General features: G+C 38.3%; 2 protein-coding genes across 3 annotated transcripts in view; one reads left to right on the top strand and one right to left on the bottom strand.

Moving 5' to 3' along the window:
• The window catches only part of SREK1IP1 (SREK1 interacting protein 1), a 41,217-nt gene extending 26,755 nt beyond the window's left edge, over nucleotides 1–14,462 (bottom strand). Inside the window, exons 1-2 of the mRNA XM_077773527.1 lie at nucleotides 14,303–14,462; nucleotides 3,390–3,437 (exon numbers count right to left, since the gene is read on the bottom strand). Of these exons, the coding sequence (XP_077629653.1) occupies nucleotides 3,390–3,437; nucleotides 14,303–14,315 (61 nt within the window). The 5' untranslated portion in view covers nucleotides 14,316–14,462. The remainder of the gene's footprint in view (nucleotides 1–3,389; nucleotides 3,438–14,302) is intronic.
• Nucleotides 14,463–14,744: 282 nt separating this feature from the next.
• Nucleotides 14,745–20,651, top strand: part of CWC27 (CWC27 spliceosome associated cyclophilin) — a 181,399-nt gene continuing 175,492 nt past the window's right edge. For both annotated transcript variants that reach the window (XM_077773526.1, XM_077773525.1), the window contains exon 1: nucleotides 14,745–14,971. In XM_077773526.1, coding sequence (XP_077629652.1) covers nucleotides 14,930–14,971 — 42 coding nt within the window. In that variant the 5' untranslated portion in view covers nucleotides 14,745–14,929. The remainder of the gene's footprint in view (nucleotides 14,972–20,651) is intronic.

Raw genomic sequence — 20,651 nt, 5'->3', positions numbered from 1 at the left:
AATGATAAAATGATTTTGCACTCAGATTTATTTTCGCTGCTTGCTTATCTTTGAAGAAACTATACGTAGTAGGAAATACATTTCAGATATGATTTGCACTTAAAAGACTATATGAAACAATAATTAGCAGACCCACAGGCAAAGAAAAGGTCACAAATGTATAGCAGTAGATTAGCATTTTAGGTTAAATAAACATGAAAGGTATTTAGGTATGTTTTTATTTCCTGCTACTATGATCAAATGCCAACTATTGAGAATACTATCCTGAATTTTTAAAGGTATATTTTCTGAGAATGATCATAATTATTTGAGACATTTATTCCATGGACAAAAGCTTAGTGTCCTGGTAGCTTTTAAATATTCGCAAGTTGCCAACTTCAAAAGTACTCAAATAAAAACTCATCATAGAAATAATTCCTCTAATTTTGCTGAGGAAACTGACATGAGAAAATGACATCAGTGTTATTTCGCAGCAGATTCATATTTAACTTGCAACTTTTAAAAACACTATGACCATTATTGAAATACACTGACACAATAAAATCTTTTTCAATCAAGTATTATCCTAGGCACCTGGGTAGTTCAGTCGGTTAAACGTCCAGGTCTTGGTTTTGCCTCAAGTCATGATCTCAGGTTTCGTGAGTTAGAGCCCCATGTTGGGCTTTGGGCTGTTAGCATGGCACCTGCTTGGGATTCTCTCCCCAAACCCAATCTCTCTGTGCCTCCCTGACTCATGCTGTTTTTGTCTTTCCCAAAATAAATAAATAAACTTAAAAAAATTGTACAACCTAAACCATTAGTGTCACAACAATAGAGACAATATTCCTTTGTAACTAAAGGATGAATATGCATATTTTTAGGCATTAAAAATACTTTAGAGTTTTGTGGACTCGTCTCCTACATCTATAATCAAAACAAAGATTCTGGCCTACAAATAACAGATAATTTTTATAATGTAGTTTCTATCAGAAAGGCATGTAAATTGAGATGACCTTCATCCTTAACAGGTGTAAGGTGTAAATTTAACAGAAGGGAAGTATTACTAAAGTTTTCCACAAGAGACAAATGAGAAGCTATTTAATAACTTAATCACTAAAATCACAGATCAAAATAATAAAGCAGAGGAACTTAAAGTTAGAAATGACTGTCAAACCCATTTGGTTACTTGGCTTCTCTAAAAAAATTCTAATACTATAGATACTTCCATCATTGTGTAAAATAAAAAAGCAATAAGGAGACTAGATCAACATTGTATTTCCAAAACATTATTTTGTTAATTTTCCTACAAGTCTTAAGCTAAAAGAAGTCCAAGTAGAAAAAGCGGTATTAGTAGACATTGAGAAATCGTTCTAGATTTTTAAGTAAATAATACATCATATGTGTATATGCTATATACACATATGCATATACGTGTCTCTGTGTGTATACATACATGTGTATATATATATATAGAGAGAGAGAGAGAGAGAGAGAGAGAGGAAGAAGATGGAGAGGGAGAGGGAGGGACAGAGGGAGAAGGAAAGAGGGAAAGAAAGAGGAGACGGAGGGAGACAGAGAGCATGAGTGAGCACATTCCTAAGTCTTGAATCAAGAAATAAAATATGGAGGGGAGCCTTGATGGCTCAGCTGGTTAAGAGTCTGACTCTTGATTTTGACTCAGGTCATGATCCTGTAGTCCTGGGATTGAGCTCTGCATCAGGCTCCATGCTGAGTGTGGAACCTGCTTGGGATTCTCTCTCTCTGTCCCTCTGCCCTTTTCTGCTCACTCTCTCTCAAATAACATAAATTTTTTTAATTTAAAAATAAGAAATGAAATATAGAATTAGCAAAGATTTAAAGAAAGGAAACCTATTAGAAATAAATATAAACAAACCTAAAACACAGAAAAGATTTCACTGCATCATTTCTTGCATGCAAGTATATTTTCAGGAATTTTTATTTATGTGAAGGATATGTATGCTTATGTATCCACTTTTGCTAACTGAGCAAGAGTCCCTTGAACCACATTTCAGCCTTTCCTTGGAGGTATGTGACTTGGTTCTCCCAGTATGCTTTCATTATGAGCCCTTTTAATGGAGATTTATGCCCTTAGTACTCTCTGATCATATATTCTTACATGGAAGAAGTGCATGTTTTTTAATCACCTTTACTTTTTTTTTTTAAATAACATTGAACATCTGAGGCTCATGTAACATTTTGCATCAAATATAACTATACTTCTAAATTGATAAATAAATAGATACATTTTATATGGATAATTAACCCTAATCCAGGCTCATTTGCACGGTCTCCAAACAAGTTAGAAAACAGCAAAGGCTGGGGCTCCTGAATTGCTCAGTCCATTAAATGTCAGACTTCAGCTGAGGTCATGATCTCACTGCTTGTGAGTTCCAGCCCCGCATCCGGCTCTGTGCTGACAGCTTGGAACCTGGAGCCTACTTTAGATTCTGGGTCTCCCTCTCTCTCTGCCTCTCTCTCTCTCAAATAAACAAACATTAAACAAAAAATTTTTTTAAAGAAAACAAAAAGAAAATAGCAAATGCTACTTTTTTTTTTTTTTTAATGTTTTATTTATTTCTAGGAGAGAGAGAGACAGCGTGAGCAGGGGAGGGTCAGAGAGAGAGGGAGTCACAGACTGAAACAGGCTCCAGGCTCTGAGCTGGCAGTCAGCACAGAGCCCGACGCGGGGCCCGAACCCACGAACCGCGAGATCATGACCTAAGTGAAAGTCGGACGCTTAACCGACTAAGCCACCCAGGCGCCCCAGCAAATGCTACTGTTATAGCTATTACCAAAACTTCAGGAATTATTATATTTAACTAACAAAATGATATTTGTTTATAATACATAATTACAAATTTAGACTACATAACTGCACATGTTAAAGTTTACTTTTCTATCCCATTTCTATAGTTATAATAGACATTAATGATTGTGTAAATCAAATTTTTGCCTGTAAGAAGAACTTCTGGGACCAATATTCTCCTTATAAAGACTAAACTCAGTAAATGGGAAAATCCTTTATGAATAATTTTCATTGCTTTCCCCTCTTCATCCAATATCTAGAAGGACAGAGTAAAAGAATAATTATATGTATACTTTTTGGAGGGAATATACTTTCTCTTGGCTCCTAAATCTACTACTCTACTTGTACTTGACATTTTTGCTAGTCAACAGATATATTAGCCACCTGTCACTCAGTCTATAGCAAGGGAAGAAAGTAAATATTTAGGGCTGACAAGAATTTCTGAACCATCTGCAAATCTGGGCTAAATAACAGGGCTAAAGAACTAAGCTGAAATCAGGGCCCTGAAATCAGGATGCTAAATCACACTGCCCAAAGAGGCGATGATTTACTATTCACAACGTTATTTTTTTAATGTACTTACGATAGCCACATTTTTTACAGCCTGCTCGGACACTGTCCTTGTTGCAACCTGAAATATAATTGGATAACATTTTAGCAGACATATAAAAGATAGACACATAAGAATTCTATTCTATGAAAAAGCTAAGAAACCATCTGTTGTAGAATTTCTTTATTTAAAAAAATTTTTTTAATGTTTTTTATTTATTTCTAGGACAGACAGAGAGAGACAGCGTGAGTAGGGGAGGGTCAGAGAGAGAGGGAGACACAGACTCTGAAACAGGCTCCAGGCTCTGAGCTGGCTGTCAGCACAGAGCCTGACGCAGGGCTTGAACCCACGAACCGTGAGATCATGACCCAAGCGAAAGTCGGATGCTTAACCGACTAAGCCACCCAGGCGCCCCAAGAATTTCTTTATTTTAAAAAAAAATATTATTCCTGATCCAGCTTAGTAACACTATTCATTTGTCATGATTATGAGGAATCACTGGAAAATCCAATTTACTCGATTTACTTTCTTTGTCAATATTTCAAGAGGAATTCCAGAATATATTTTTCTCTAATTTAACAGAAAGACAATGTTATAGTCAAGGGCTTAAACAGTCTAAGAATTCTATAACACTGAGCAAAAAATTCCAGAGTACTTCAGCCTGTCCCTTAAATGTAAAATAATTAACTATGTATGTGTACACATGTGTATTCCCTATATACTATTATATTTACTAGTATATTTGTTATATATATTAGTTACTAAAATATGAGTGTGTGTGTATATATATAATTCATATAAATTCATATAAATATATGAATATTTAAGATAACAAATGCTTTTCTGCTCTCCCTTAGAAGAAAAATAAACTGACTTTCTTAAAGGAATTGGTAAAAATCCAGAAAAATACTTTAATTGCTTAGTATTATAAGAAACATCTGAATGTAGCACTCAAATTCTGACCTGTCATATGCAGTCTGATCAATGTTTAGAAGTATTTATAGCATTTCTGTATAATTAGAGGTGCATACAAGTAATGTTGAAGATATAAATGAGAGAAGAAATAAGTTAAAATTGATTTTTTTTGTAATAAAATACACATAAAATTTATCACCTTAACCATTTTTACGTATATAATTTAGTGGCATTAAGTACATTCATAATGTACAACCATCAGAACTATTTCCAAAAATTTCATCATCCCAAACACTAACTGTAGCCATTAAACAATAGCTGCCTATTCCCCCTTCCCTCTTGCCCACAGTAATCTCTATTCTATTTTCTGCCTCTATTAATTTAACTATTCTAGGAATCTCATTTAAGTGGAATGATACAATATTTTTCCTTTTGTATATGACTTATTTTACTTAGTATGTTTTCAACATCATTCAGATTATAGCACATATCAGAATGTCATTCCCCCTTATGGCTGACTTATATATATATATGTGTATGTATACATACACACACATCTACACACACACACACACACACAGAGTTGAAACGACTTTTAACCTCTAATAAGGCCTTCTATCAGAAGGCCAGTAAAGAATTGCTCTATTATTTTAATGAAAGGCATCTAACTCCTAAGTCTTTCATATGGAGATATACTCCAAATTTACTAATAAATTAAAGTACATATGGTGCAAATATAAGTCAGTGCTAATTTTTAAAAGAAAGATTGTTTTTCAACTATTTCTTTACTTTTATGAAGTCAAAACATTAGTCATTTTTTCCTAATCTCAATCTTTAAAATATGTATTATTGAGTTGTTCTAGTAAACAGTCAGGTCTGTTACAATGCTTGTTTTAAAAAGATAAGTTTGTTACAATGCAAGTGATATAAGAGAGCACAATTTGAGCATAATGTGACTTTTGTCCAAGAAAAACACTACGTGAATGCAGAAAGTGGTATTCAGTTGCTCTGAGACTCATAAGAATATACAAAACACACACAAGGACATAACCCAAACCATTTCTAGTGACCTCAGTTCAGCATGAATGCTGTGAGCAGCACCCATTCATGTCTGGTAATATAACTTTGATCCAATTTCATGTCATCTTCTTCCTGCCATGACTTCAGGACAATTCACAAGCTCCAATTCTTAGGAACTCCATTTCCACAGGAAACTTCAGGTCTTTTATAAGGTATAGTACCCTATTAATTGCAGTATTTATGTGTCTTTTAACCAAGTAACATGGGCAGCATGCTGTTTCTATTAGGTTTCTATCATTTTTTATGTATCACTGATGAAGTTATGAGTGTTGTGCCCCAATCTCATGTTTTCTCATAAACCTTGTAGATTTTATTGCATAGAGTGGGAACACATATGCTGCATTGTACCAGAACTATGGAATAAAACTGGATTATAATAAAATCTGAGGCTCTTTCATTACAAAATAATTGCCTGTCAGAAAAAAAAAAAAAAGCTCAAGAGAATCCAGGTCAATGCTAAGTCTGTTTCCATAGAGACCAAAGACGCTGAATAACACAGAACAAAACTGTTCCAAATGCACCATTACCATTCCTACAACAAACTAAAAATGTTGTAATGGACAGATCTGAAATGATCTCATCTCAGCACTTATGAGAGATTAACTTGTTTATGACTAACTCTCTCATATTTTTAGAATGAACAAAATATGAAACTTTCAGAGAAGGTCATCATCTTCTTTAACAAAGTTTTAACTTTTACATAAAAGGGAAATGCAAGAATTCTAAATAAAGTAACTCTGTATCAACTATGGGTTCAGCAGTTTTTAGTTAAATTAAAATTTCATGCTTCATTTGTCTCTAATTTTCATGACTGCTGGGTCAACTGAACACTTCTACCTAAGACACTGAGTCTGACGCCTCTAACAAAGATATCTGGGACAAGTAACACAATGAAGTGGGGACAGTTCATTCACTCTCCTGTCAAGATCAAGTTTCTAGTGGCAGTGATGTCACAGACAGCAGCAGTCCTAACCAGGTCTGGGACTGTGCAGGACCCTGGCTATGGGTGTCCTTGGTCTTGTCTATTTTTCAAGCCTTGTTATCTAGCTTTTGTTTAGATTCTGTGAGCATTTTGATATCTTTCCTTTCTGCTTCAATTAACTAGTCAGCGTCTATTGTTTGGAACAAGAACTCTGCTGATACAATGGTGCTCCAGATTCATGTCAAAATGAATAGCAAGGTGATACTGAAAGGTCCTTATTGCTCCAATTAGAAGTTATCCATCTCCCCAGCTTAGGTGCTCATGCTGTTCTTTGTGCCACTCCTCTTTAAAGTTTGCTAATACTGTTCAGAGTAACAGAGCCTGGCTCCCTCAAAATGCTCCTATGTAATTATGACCTACAATCCCAAGGCCACTGAATAAAAACTTATAAAATTTCCTACATAAAAAAAATTGACAAATACCACCAAAATCAAACTCAAAAGACACAAGAAAATAGAGGAAGAAATACGTGCAACTCATAGCACCAATAAAGGGTAATTATCCTTACCATATAAAACCCAGAAAATCATTATGAAAAAGACCAAGAAACAACAGGAAAACAAACAAACAAAAAACAACTCAGCCAAGGAGCTGAAGAGAAAGCTCACAGAAACAGAAACAAGTTGAAAACATGGAGATCCTCAGCCTTATTCATAATACACGAAATGTACCTTAAAATCTATACTGAGATTCTATTTTCACTTACCAGAGTACCAAAGATTGAAAGAGTTGAAGAGAATTTGGGGGAGACACACTCTAATACAGTACTGAATAGCACTGTAAATCAATACCACCTCTATGGAAAGCAAGCTGACAAAATCTATTAGAACTATAAATGTACATACTACTCTGACCTAGCACTTGCACATCGGAGAATTAATCTTCTCAATTTACTTGCACAAGTACATACCAACTTATGTACAAAGCTATTCACTACACCATCATTAGTAATAGTAAGAGCAGAAATAATGTAGACATAAATAAATTATGGTTAGTCTTTATTTAATGTTCTCTGATGATCTCTAAGATATAAAGAAAAAAGCAAGGTATAGAACAGTGCTTATGGTATGTTGTCATTTGTATGAAAAGAGATTAGATACAGATAAAATACCAATTACATATAGATTTTATTAACAGATAAACAGAGATATACAAAAAATATCTCTGTAAGGACATATATTAGTGACCTGGAAAATGGAGAACGGCCTCCAGGGGTAGAAAAGGGTGAGAAATATGTCACTATACACCTTCTGAGACATGTAAAGGCGCCTGGGTGGTTCAGTCAGTTAAGCAATTGATTTCTGCTCAGATCACGATCTCACGGTTCATGAGTTCGAGCCCCACGTTGGGCTCTGTGCTGACAGCTCAGAGCCTAGAGCCTGCTTCAGATTGTGTCTCCCTCTCTGCCCCTCTTCCACTTATACTCTGTCTCTCAAAAATGAATAAGCATTAAAAGAAATTTTTAAATCTGAAACATGTGGATGAATTACCTTCCTAAAAACCAAACCAAAAACCTCCCGCAAACCCAATGCTAAGAAGAGGTGCTGCTGTGCACATGTAAATTCTTCAGGGAAGCTACATTACAGATTTACAATAAAACTTTATTAACTGATGGTTTGAGGAACAAATTTTAGAGGTCTTTATTTCTTTATTTGTTAAAAACTAGCAAGGGCTTACTCTGGATCTAGAAAACTGTCAAACAACTGGAATGGTGGGGAAGGGTATGGGTAACAACTGGCTTTTTACCTCCCAGTAACTTAAAGAAGTAGAGAATGCCAATTTCTCTAGATTCCAGAACATGCCAGACAATTCTGTATACAATTCACTGCTAGGTATGGTGCAGATTCCCTAGATGTCTTCAACAAATGCTGTTGTTTGAGGTCAGAAACTTAAGAAAATACTTTAGCACTTGGGAATCAAGAACTTCTTTTGCTCCCAGTTGCCAGCTATTAAACTAGATAGTGTCTGCAGTATTACTGGTTCATCTGAAGAATGATAGGCAGTGGAAGAACAGGAATAAAATTAAGAAGGATAACTGAAATAAAAATAATGATTATTTAGGCAGGGGAAGGGGAAATGACAGAGGCACAAGGGACCTTTCTGGGTGATGGAACTATATAAAATCTATCTATCTATAATTCTTCAAGCTATACATTTGTAATGTGTATTTTATTTCAACATGTAAATTACACTTGAGTACAGCAGTTAGCATAAAGGGAAGAAAACAGTCTGCAAAGAAGGAAAAGAGGGAGGTTAGAGAAGACAAAAATCCAGGGACAATGATCAAAGGGAGAAAATATGAGCACGTAAGCAAAAGGGATGCCGTGGTAGTGTCCCCAGCAGATGCCACTGGTTATTCAGTGGCCCCTAGAGGTGTGGCAAGACAGACTATTGGCCTAAATTTATTTTGTTTAAATTTCACATCACCTATGTTTCTAAGTCAACAATTTAGTCACTGGGAACTTTAACAGTAATTTTGGGATCTGATATTATATTTTCCTTTTACTGTCTATTTTATTTTATTTTATTTTATTTTATTTCATTTTATTTTTTCAGGGGTAGAATTTATTTATTCATCACTTAAATACAACACCCAGTGCCCATCACAAGTGTCCTCCTTAATGCCCATCACCCATTTATTTTTTAAAAAATAGTTTATTGTAAAGTTGGTTTCCATATAACACCCAGTGCTCATCCCCACAAGTGCCCTCCTCCATGCCCATCACCCCCCTTCCCCTCTCTCCCACCCCCACCAGTCCTCAGTTTGTTCTCAGCATTCAAGAGTCTCTCATGGTTTGCCTCCCTCCCTGCTTACCGTCTATTTTAGATTTGGGGAAGCCTGTCAGTGTTTTCTTTACATTAGAATATTTTCTATAAGTATTTAAATTTAAGTTTTCTTTTTTAATTAGCCATTATAATCACTTCTGTCCATTCTTTTCATTTTTAATTATCTAGATTCAACTGGATTAGATTAGTCCCTTTTAAGCTTTCTAACACTTTAAGTTTTATATTTAGTTACTCCATTATAGTTTTATCATAATTTGGGAACCCTTAAAGATAACTTCAATTTATTCTGTTTTTAAAATTCGTATTGCAGCCAGATTTTATATACCATATAGATACAAATATCCATATAATATGTATTCTGCTAAAACTGAATGCAAAGTAAAACTCTAAATACTTAAACTTTTCTGCTGCTTTATATTAACAATTCATAGATACAATCCTTTTTGGGGATCCTCAAGTATTTTACTTTAATTCTCTGTGAATTTAAAAAATAGGTTAAAGGAGATCCTTCATGGATCACCTGAGCCTGAGTGGCTCAGTCATTTAAGTTTCTGACCTTTGACTTTAGCTCAGATCATGATCTCATGGCCGGTTGGGCTCTGCACTGAGAGCATGGAGCCTGCCTGGGATTCTCTCTCTCTTTCTCTGCTCCACTCGTTTTCTCTCTCCCTCTCTCTCCACTCTCTCTTTCAAAATAAATTTATAAAATTTTTAAAAAGTAGATCCTTGAGGTAAACATTTTGAAACAGCAGATGTCCTCCCCTTTAGTTAAAAATGCCTTCACAATCATTTGATCCTCAAAAGGGGAGATAAAAGTAAATCAACGAATTGCTTATTTTAAACTACTGACAGGGGAGGGACTAGGTGGCTCTGCTGGTTGAGCCTATGACTCTTGATTTCGGCTCAAGGCATGATTTCTGGGTTATGGGATCAAACCTTGTGTTGGGATTTATCCTCAGCAAGGAGCCTACTTAACATTCTTTCTCTCTTTCTATCTGCCCAACTCTCTCTCTCTCTAAAATAAAAATAAATAAGTTACTGACATGAAAGAGCTAGCATTGAAGTCAATGTATAAAATGCTTTCATCCACTTGCCTCAAAATATAAATAACCCATGAAGGGAAAGATGGTAGAAGTATTACCAGTTTAAGAAGAGATGTGGAAATATGAATTAACCAATGAAACAGAATCACAATTACTGGTTAGTCTGTTAACTTTAGTACTAGATTCTTCTCAGCAACAATTCTAGTGATCAACCCTCAACATTATTACTTATTATCTATTATGGGCTTAGCTCTGAAATGAATGTTAGAGAAGCCATAAAGATGAATAAAGTCCCTACACTAAAGGAAACTACAATATACTACGTTATCTAGGACCATGCACCCACAGCTATAATACATGCTAGAACGTGCTACTGTAAAAAACACAGAGCTCTACTGCTAAGCAGGAAGAACTGAGAGATCAGGAAAGCTTCCCAGAGGTACATATAGACAGTAAAGAAGGGACAGTGGTAACAAAAGCATGTAGGTAGAATGGTACACAAGAGGTTCTGGGAATAGTTGGTCAAGTCAGAAGACTGTAGAATGCATGAGAAGAAGGGTGGGAGGAAAGAGTAGCAAGAGTGATTTGGCCAGGCTTAGGAATATGTACGTCACTCCAGGAGAGAAGGGGGGGTTCTGGCATCCCAACAGTTCAGAGGGAGAGAAAGCTTGGCCATCAACCCCTTCATTACAGAACCAAGGACAATGAGCCTTGCGAAAGCGGCTTGAAGAGAAACATAAAATTTACAGTTGGGGTCAAGAACTAAATACTTGCCCCCTACAAATGAGAGGATCAGATATATAGTTTAGGAAAATTATCTCAGCAGCAATGTGCAGCACAGACTAGAAAGAAAAGACATTACGAGCAGTATAGTTTTAGAAGTGAAAAGAAATCGGATGCATTGTAATTCAGAATTCTTCTCTTACTAAGATATTATAGGAATGTGTTTTTTGGCTACAGAAAATTTCCTATCTTGGCTATACAGATTTCACTGAATGAGAGAAAAAGGGTTTTTGTGCCAACCACAACAGTAACATACACTGCCCCTTGAGCCAGGTCAACTCTTCATAGGGAACGATGCATCATTAACATGAGTGTCAGAACCAGTTTCAACAACTGTGAGTGGGAAAAGCAATTTTTAAAAGAAAGTAAACCTCACTGGAACCTGTATTTAAATGTTATTTTTAAAATGACAACTAAGAGTCTATGATTTTCCCAAAGAAGTGCACATTTCATTGTGTTGCCTACGTAATGGTGTACGCTTACGCTCAATGCTGTGGAAAAACAGCTGAAATAGGCCACCATAAAATAGAAGAGGCTGAATTTCATTTGTGGAAAGCAGCCTCATCACTTTAGAGTCATATTTTATAATAATCACTAGCAAGACAACCAAAGAAATGCCATGCTGAATCCTTATGAGCATTATACCTAAAAATAAAAGAGCATAACATAATACCTGTCTTTGAGCCCTATTTTTAATACACTACCTGGTTCAATCATCCAAGAAATTATCCTAACATTTTCTGTATTTATATTTTCTGATGGTACTTGCATTGTGCTCTTACAGTGCTGTCATGCCAATTATCTCAATTTTTGGTGGGTTTAAACAGTTTATCCATGTCTCACTATTGAGCTTAATGACACAATTTAAGATTATTACACTTTGAGCATTACTATGAATTGGAAGAAAGTTAACCTGTCTGTAACACTGGGTTACATTTAGAGTAATTTCAATAAGGACTTTTACAAAAAAAAAAATCACTTCTTTCCTTTCTCAAGTAGCTCATTGTCGTAACTAGACTTAACTTTTATGAGGACACAAGCTGTGATCCTGTGTCCTCTTAAGTGTCTATACCATGTGGGTGCTCAAAAGGCTTGCTCAAGTAATAAAACCAACAGTGACGGCAGGTCAACTCTGGATGGAGCCGTGCGGTGCAAAGATCACCAGGGCTGATCTAAAGTATCAGGAAGCCTAGACAAGCTACCCAGCACACTGGCCTTTCTTTGCTAGCTCCTCACATGTTGATATTCTCCAGGCTTCAGCCACAGAGCCTCCCTTCACACCCTACACTGCTAACACAGCCATTTAACTCCTACTTCATGCGGCGATGACACTCTGGCTTCTCTCCTAAGCTACAAATTTTATCTCTTACTGTCCATGAGATATTTCCATTTGTATATCTGACTACACCTCAACATAAACACCAAACTGAAATTATCATCATCCCCCTAAAACCTGCTGCTTCTCAGGTGTTAGTAAAGAGACCCACCCAACTGCCTAACAGTGAAACCCAAGTATACCTCACTTCTTGTCTTACCTACTGATTCCTAGTCATTCTACCAGCAAAAATGTGTCTCCCATCTATGGGCTTCTCTCCCTTCCAAGACCATATCTGAGGCATCATAATAACTTACCAGAAATTACTCCTAACTGGTGACTTTAACTCCAAACTAGCATCCTTCCAATCCACTGTGGAGCCAGAATGATGTCCCCAAAACATGAATCTATTTAAAAATGCTTAAATGGCTTCCTATGATCCTTGGGAAAATATCCAAACTATCTGTCATGGCTTCCAAGGTCCTTTAAGAGCTGGAAACCACCTTGCAAATTGCACTACACGGCAAGATGAATAAGTGCATGGGGACTAGAAGAGCCAGACTGTCCTGTCACTTACAAGCTACCCCTGAACAAGCAAGTCACTTAATTTCTTTGTCGCTCAGTATCTTCAACTATAAAATGAAAATATTAGTACTTATCTCACACTGTGGAGGTGAATGTTAACTGAGATCAAACACCATGGCTTGACACAGTGTGAGACACATGGGATACAGAGAAAATATTAGCTACTGTTATTAATTCTCCAGTTAATTTCTTACTTCTCTCCCTGCTNTATCCTCAAGGCCACATTCTCTGGAAAGCCCTTCTGTCTTCCCTTAGATGTGCTCCTGAAGGCTCTGTATTTTTCCTGCCATGCATTTGCCTGACTTTCTGGTACTTCCTCTTCATTGCTAAATTCTAAGTTCTGTGTGAGGAGCAACTCACTCTCTTGCTCACTACTATATTCCCAATGCCTAGCATATTGGCTAGCACGCCCTTAAAAGACATGGTTCTGTGGATGAAAGAACGTATCTTTCCTCTCCCACAATCCTCCCTGCTCCCGAAACTGCAGTAGCTACAAAAGTGCAATATTCCTCTAACAGCTATCTGTAAAATACAGTTCAGGAAAGGCTGCCACAGAACAGACACGGTCAGATAATACTGGGAAGGGCAGGTTAAAACAAAGTTAGGGCTTCTGAACCACAGCACTTCTCAGAGCCTTTCATTCAATGAAGTGCACTGTGAACCTCCAAGGTGTGTGTGTTTGAGAGGCTAGGGTGGGGGTATAATTCTCAAAATATCTCCTACAACCAGTGTTCTTCCGAACACACGGTCGCAGAGCAGATTTAAGGAGATGCCCTCCCGGACTAGGACTTCCAACTAAGCGGGTCGTTGTGGACAGGAAATCTCTGAACCGCTCATTTCGTAGGGTGCATTGTTTTTAGGTAGGTACTCAGTGGATACAGAATCTGCGCGCTGTAAGAAACCACAGACATGAAGAAACAAATCTCCTTCTTTTTCGAATGCACAAAATGAGGCCCAGAGTTGGGAGTAAAGCGACTGGTCCACGGCCACAGAGAGAACTCCATACAGTAGGAACGGAGAGGAGCACCCGGGGCGCCAGTTTCGTCCCCAGGACTTCCACTACCAACAGTGCCTCTGGATCCTGGGGTCCGTCTAGCGTCTGTACCTCAATTCTGTTTTCGAGCCATCCCAAAGTTAGGTCGGTTTTTCTCGGCTACTCCCTAGGCCTACAGTTACTGCCCCTCCTCCCCCACTTCCCCCCACCGAACACTTTCCCTGTAATCCTTCCAGCACAGCTGGAGCTTAGCTGGGGCGGGGGAGCTAGCTTCTGTCTTCCTCCTTTCCTTCAGAGATTATTTCTGGAGTGTAAACTTTTCCATGTAGAAGAAACGAACCTGTTAATTTTAACGCCGCCGCCTAATCACCATGGGCGCTACTCCCTACCCCAGCGCACCCCAACCTACCCTACCCACTCCCTTCCTCGCCTAGACCCAGGGGCCGTGCCGTCGGTCTTCACCTGGGACTGCCATGGAGCTGGTAAGAGGGGTCGCAGGAGCCGTAGGCTTTCGAGAGTACGCTCGCCTCCAGCCTGCCGCGAGGACCACAAACGGCGAGGTTGGCCTCTTCCTCCTACCAGCGCCGCCGGACTTCCCTGCCAGCCGGGGAAGGCCTCTGGCGGTAGCGGAACCAAGTAACATTGATGCCGTTTCCAGGGGAGTCATATTACAGAACACACATGGTCCGAACCATTGCTGCCAGCCCGGGGGTGGGGGTGAATGAAACCTGCAGACGTATGTACTGAACTAAACAACACCAACATTTACATATAGTTTACTAAAAATTGTAAAACAAACTAAGTTAATCTGTAGGGGCTTAATAATCTTTTTTTCGTTTCCTGGAGACCATTGGAACCCCCCTTCTCAGGATTAGCGGTGCTCAGTCCCAGGAGCAACATGGCGGCCTCCGTGAGGGACTAGTTTTGGAAAAGGTAGTGCTTGGTGCCGCTCACTTGCGGACCTTGACAAACTGGAGCTTTCCGCGACCACCCGATTGAAGGAGACGTGTACTGATAGGTGGACTGCTTTAGTGATCGGCCCTCCGTTCTCATTCCCAAGAAGGAGCGGAGCCCTGAGCACTGAGCAGGATGAGCAACATCTACATCCAGGAGCCTCCCACCAACGGGAAGGTGAGAGCCCCAACCAGGGTACCTGGGCTCCTCAAAGTGGTACCTCACCCATTAAGGGAGTTCTGGGGCGTTATGATTAGAAAAAAAATCACAAAATGTCTTGTCTCTTACTCCTGCCTCTGGACAGGATTGCCTCAAAAACCATCTCTTGACACCTCTCAGCAAATACTTTGAGAAAGTCCTCAAATGGAGATTTCTCCAGTGCCTGGCCCCATTTCTTGTTTCAGCCTAACACATGTAAGCGTTTTCTAGGGCCTTAGGTTGAAACCTAATTATATTTAAAATTGTAACTTTTTCCCCCCCTTAACTTGTAAATCGCTGTTTCGCCATTCATTCTACAATCATTTATTGAACGCCTGCTATTCACCAGGCACTGTACTAAGTGCTGGAGACACAAAGATGGATGGATAAGGCCCAGTTGTTGCCCTAGAAGAGCTTATGGTTTTGTTTGGGAGGCAGGCAGGTAAAGAAAAACCAGTCCATGCTTATCGAGGGAGGAGTCTAGGGGCGCCTGGGTGGTGGCTCAGTCGGTTAAGCGTTCGGCTTACGCTCAGGTGGTTCCTAGGTTCGAGCCCCCGTTGGGCTCTGCGCCGACAGCTAGCACTGAGCCTGGAGCCTAATTCCAATTCTGTATCTCCCTCTCTCTCTGACCCTCCCCTGCTCAAGCTGTGTCTCTCTCTCTCAGAAATAAATAAAACATTTAAAAAAAATTTTTAAAAAGAGAGGAGTCTAGTGCTATGGTAGTACTGAGAAATGAGCCACTGAGAAAGAAGAGAAAAGCTTCATGGGAGAAGTATCTTTTGAGCTGGTCTTAAAACATGAAAGTAGAGAATGGGAAATGTTCCCACTTTAGAATGGGAGAATGATTTCCTGATTGATTTAATGGTCAAGGTATGTCAAGTGCCATCGAAGATTTTTATGTGCGGTATGAGCCAGAGGAGTCAGTAATAAAATAAGTATCACTGGAATTCTTAAACTGGGAGCTAGTCTGTTATTACATATTAAATGCAATGGACCAACATAGTGGAGAAAATAGGGGTACTGAAAGTACTTAGTTGAGGAGTGGCTGGGTGGCTCAGTCAGTTAAGCGTCCCAACTTAGCTCAGGTAATGATCTCACAGTACATGAGTTGAGCCCAAAGTCAGGCTTGGTGCTGACAACTCAGAGCCTGGAGCCTGCTTCAGATTCTGTGTCTCCCTCTCTCTCTCTATGTTCCTTCCCTGCTTGTGCCCTTTCTCTGTCTCAAAAACAAACAAACAAACATTTTTTAAAAAGTTTTAAAAAATGAAAGTACATAGTTGAATTAGGATAAAGTAAATTTACATCAGACGACTCTGCTGCATGATTGTATCATAATTTATGCATTCTTTTGTCAGTCAACATTTTGTAATATAATAAAGTATTTTGAAAACAAAACAATAATGCTGTAATTGATATCTGCCCCCAAAATTTTAGTGGGTGTTTTGAGATGAGTCATTCTCTTAATTCTTTGTTGTTTGAACTTCTCCTCACTCCTCACCTCAATCTCACAACGTTGTAAAAACTTGGAATATCTACCTCTTCATATTTCCAGATGTTTTTTGAAGGTGATATCACCCTCAGTTAATAAACACTGGTAGAGAACAAAAATATTGCCCATCCTGCTAGTTAGAGCCTTCCCACTTATTATTCCTTTCTCTGGTATACTCTGGCTTCCTCAAATGTCACATTAGGTAGTAGACAGACTTTTCTGTTTACTCTGTAAATGGCAAACCCCATTTATGTCCTGTATCCCAACATTCCCTATCCTTTACCTTTTCACTTTTTTTCTGCATACTTATTAGTTATTGTTGATAACTCCCCAACCCCTCCCAATAGAATGCAAGCACTGTGATGGCAAGGACCGGCATCTAGAATTGTGCTTGACACATGGCAGGAGGAGTTCAAATATATACTGATTGAATGAATGAATTGATGAATTAATACTGTATTTCTCTTAAGTTAAAGTATTAAGTATCAGTGAGTTTGAGGTTATATGCTGCTGGTCAAGGGAAGATTTAGTTACTTTACTCTGGAGGAAGATTTGACATGGTCAAAAAGAGGAAAAGCTTTAACAAAGATACATGCTTGAACAGGAGATCTTTTATTCAACAAACATTTATTGAGCAACTAGCTCCAACACCAACCTCTATGCTAAGGTTTTAGGGATACAAAGGAAAGAAAAACCAGCATTGTTCCTACTATCAAGAGGTCAGTTGAGTGAAATAGTCATTCATCAAATAATCATGCAAATAAGTACATGCAAACTGTGATAAATACTGTCTTTCTGGGAGCACATGGATGGCTCAGTTAATTGTCTGACTCTTGGTTTTTGCTCAGGTCATGATCTCACAGTTGTGAGATTGAGCCCCATGTCAGTCTTTGTACTCAGCGTGCTGCTGCCATGGGATTCTCTCTCACTCTCTCTCTCAAGATAAATAAACTAAAAAAAAAAAAATACTGTCCTTCTGAAACAGAATTGGGCTTACAGAGAACATCAGGGATAGCCAAAGTTTCCTTCAAACACAGTTGGGGATTTTTTTTTTTCAACAGGCCAGATGAGGACATTAAAGCTTCAAAAGTGTGTACCATAGAGAGCACATGGCAAGAATTTGGGCCTGGAAAGAATTTAAACAGATATAATATATTTGCTTAGTGAATGTTTATTTAGTGCCTGTGCTGTCAAATGCTGCATTAGTTACTAAAAGGATGAAGAGATATTCAGAATAAATGGGACAAAGTTCTTCCCTTCCAAGAGCATAGTATCAAGTTGGGAAGAAACTAACTTATCATATCAGTGGTTGTCTACAAGTTGTGCTGTGGGTTGCGGTACCTCTGACCTCTGAAGATGATGCACAGAAATGTGCCCCTTTATAGAACTGTCTTTCTCCTCTCAAGATGAAATTTCTGTGTATTAGGATCACTCAATTTAAATTGCATATTAATATACATTCTCTTTTTTTTTGAGAGAGAGAGAGAGAACTCATGAGTGAGGAGGGGAGGAACAGAGAGAGGGACAGAGAGAATCCTAAGAAGGCCCCATGCCCCATGCCCAGCACAGAGCCTGACATGGGATCCTGTCCCTGGGATCGTGACCTGAGCCAAAATGAAGTCAGACACTTAACCAACTGAGCCACCTAGGTGCCCCAGTAAAATGTTTCTTAAAAATAAACATTTATTGTGGCTCCATGATCTCATGGCTCATGAGTTTGAACTCTGTGTTGGGCTCTGTCTTGTGACAGCTCAGAGCCTAGAGCCTGCTTCTGATTCTGTGTCTCCCTCTCTCTCTGCTTTTCTCCCAATCACGCTCTGTCTCTCTCAAAAAAAAAATAAAATTAAATAAAATAAACATTAAAAGTTTTTTTTTTAAAAAAGAAACACTTTGGGGCACCTGGGTGGCTCAGTCAGTTAAGCGTCCGACTTTGGTTCAGGTCATGATCTCACGGTTTGTGGGTTCGAGTCCCACATTGGGGTCTGTGCTGACCGCTAGCTCAGAGCCTGGAGCCTGTTTCAGATTCTGTGTCTCCCTCTCTTTCTGGCCCTCCCCTGCTCATGCTGTCTCTCTCTCTCTCTCTCTCTCTCTCTCAGAAATAAATAAAAACATTAAAAAAATAAAAAAAGAAACATTTTATTATCAAAGTATTGCCTTATTTTGGATCTTTAAGAAAGGAGCCACCAATACCAGACAAAGTAGTGATGGCCAAAAGAAATATATGGAGGAAGGAGCCATGTGCCTTCTTTTTAAATTCAGTAGCTTAGCAGTGGAAAGATTAACAAACTCTGGTAAGGAAGGTATGCCTTCTTTTTACTAGGCATAAGTTGACTGGCCAAAAAAAGTGTAGAAGAAGAATAATTACAATCATAATAGCTACCATTTTTTGAACATTTACTATTTGTCAGGTAATGTTCTAAGTGGTCTATGTTTAATGAACCATTTTGTCCTCACAACAAACCTATGGGGATATTATTGTCCCTATTTTTAGATTAGAAAGTTGAGTCAAAATTATGTTAGATATCATGTCCAAAGTAAAAAACTTCCTTACCCTTTGTAAGTACAAGACTCAGTCAGTGTTGGAATTGGAGCAGCTGATTCCAGAACCTGTAAAGGGAGAGATGGTATGCATTAGTTTATTCTTTAGACTAGTGGTTTCTAAACCAGTGAGTGCACAATTCAGGGACTTTGCATCCATGAGATGCAAAGAGAAAAGCTAAATGCTTCTACTTGCATTTATCTTTTCCTTAGTTCGTTTAAAAGTAATGTTTTAGGGGCACCTGGGTGGCTCAGTCGGTTGAGTGTCCGACTTTGGTTCAGGTCATGATCTCACAGTTTGTGGGTTCAAGCCCCGCATCGGGCTCTGTGCTGACAGCTCAGAGCCTGGAGCCTGCTTCTGATTCTGTGTGTCCCTCTCTCTCTGCCCCTCCCCTGCTCACACTCTGGCTCTCTGTCACTCAAAAATAAATAAATGTTAAAATTTTTTTTTAAAGTAATGTTTTATATATAAAAAGGAACATATACATTCAGTTACTCAGTCACTTCTTATATGTAATGATGTAATTTTTCCTAATGCCTTGTGAAATGGATTTACATTTCATTGTTGTCTGGATTAACTAGACCAGCCCTCACAAATTTAATATTGAAAGTAATATTAATAATGTAAACATATGCATACCATAAGAAAATGATAGACCTGATGCCTCAACATGGGATGTATGTAAAAAAATTAGAAATTATTATGAAAATTATTTGAAATATGGGTTTCTCTTTATTGTTGTTAATGGTGAACTCTGTCTTAAGTGTATATTGTGCCTCAACATATTTATCAGTAAGAATATAAAGCCATTGTGATTTTCAAGACGTTTAAAACCAAGTGGGGAGAACAGGAAGATGAACCTCTACAAATTGAAAGCAACATTATATTCAGTGAAAGAAGCCAGATACAGAACCCACCCACTGTATGATTCCATTTATATGAAACATTCAGTAAGCAAATTCACAAATACATAAAGTAGATTAGTGTTTGCCAGGGCCTATGAGTAGGAGGAAATAGGGAGTGATTGCTAATGGGTTACAGGGTTTCTTTTGGGGATGATGAAATATGGAATTAGGTTGTGGTGGTGGTTGCCTAAGTCTGGATTATACTAACAAGTGCTTTAAAAGCGTGAATTGTTTGGTATATGAGTTAGATGTCAGTAAAGCTGTGTTGTTTTTTTTTTTTTAAGATTCATTATAACACTGGATAAGAAGAATAAACTAAGAAATATTTTAAAATACTGGGTTTTTTTATGTTTTTATTTATTTCTGAGAGAGAGAGAGAGAGAGAGACAGCATGAGCAGGGGAGGGTCAGAGAGACAGAGGGAGACACAGAATCTGAAACAGGCTCCAGGCTCTGAGCTAGCTGTCAGCACAGAGCCCAACACGGGGCTCAAACCCATGAACCATGAGATCATGACCTGAACCAAAGTCAGACGCTTAACTGACTGAGCCACCCAGGCGCCCCTTAAAATACTGTTTTTATGTAATGCTTTGAAATGTTTATCTTCTGTGACTTTTTCAGTACTAGAGTAATATAGTACTACGTGTATTTAAATGTACATATCTGAGGACTCTGTTCCATCCAGTTCCTTACCTCCCTTCCCATTTCCCTTTTCCTCTTCACTAAT

The sequence above is a fragment of the Crocuta crocuta genome, unplaced genomic scaffold, assembly GCF_008692635.1.
Source record: "Crocuta crocuta isolate KB4526 unplaced genomic scaffold, BGI_CrCroc_1.0 scaffold383, whole genome shotgun sequence".
NCBI classification, from domain to species: domain Eukaryota; kingdom Metazoa; phylum Chordata; class Mammalia; order Carnivora; family Hyaenidae; genus Crocuta; species Crocuta crocuta.
Note: the sequence above shows the minus strand (reverse complement) of the source record. Positions and strands in the feature narration are given on the sequence as shown.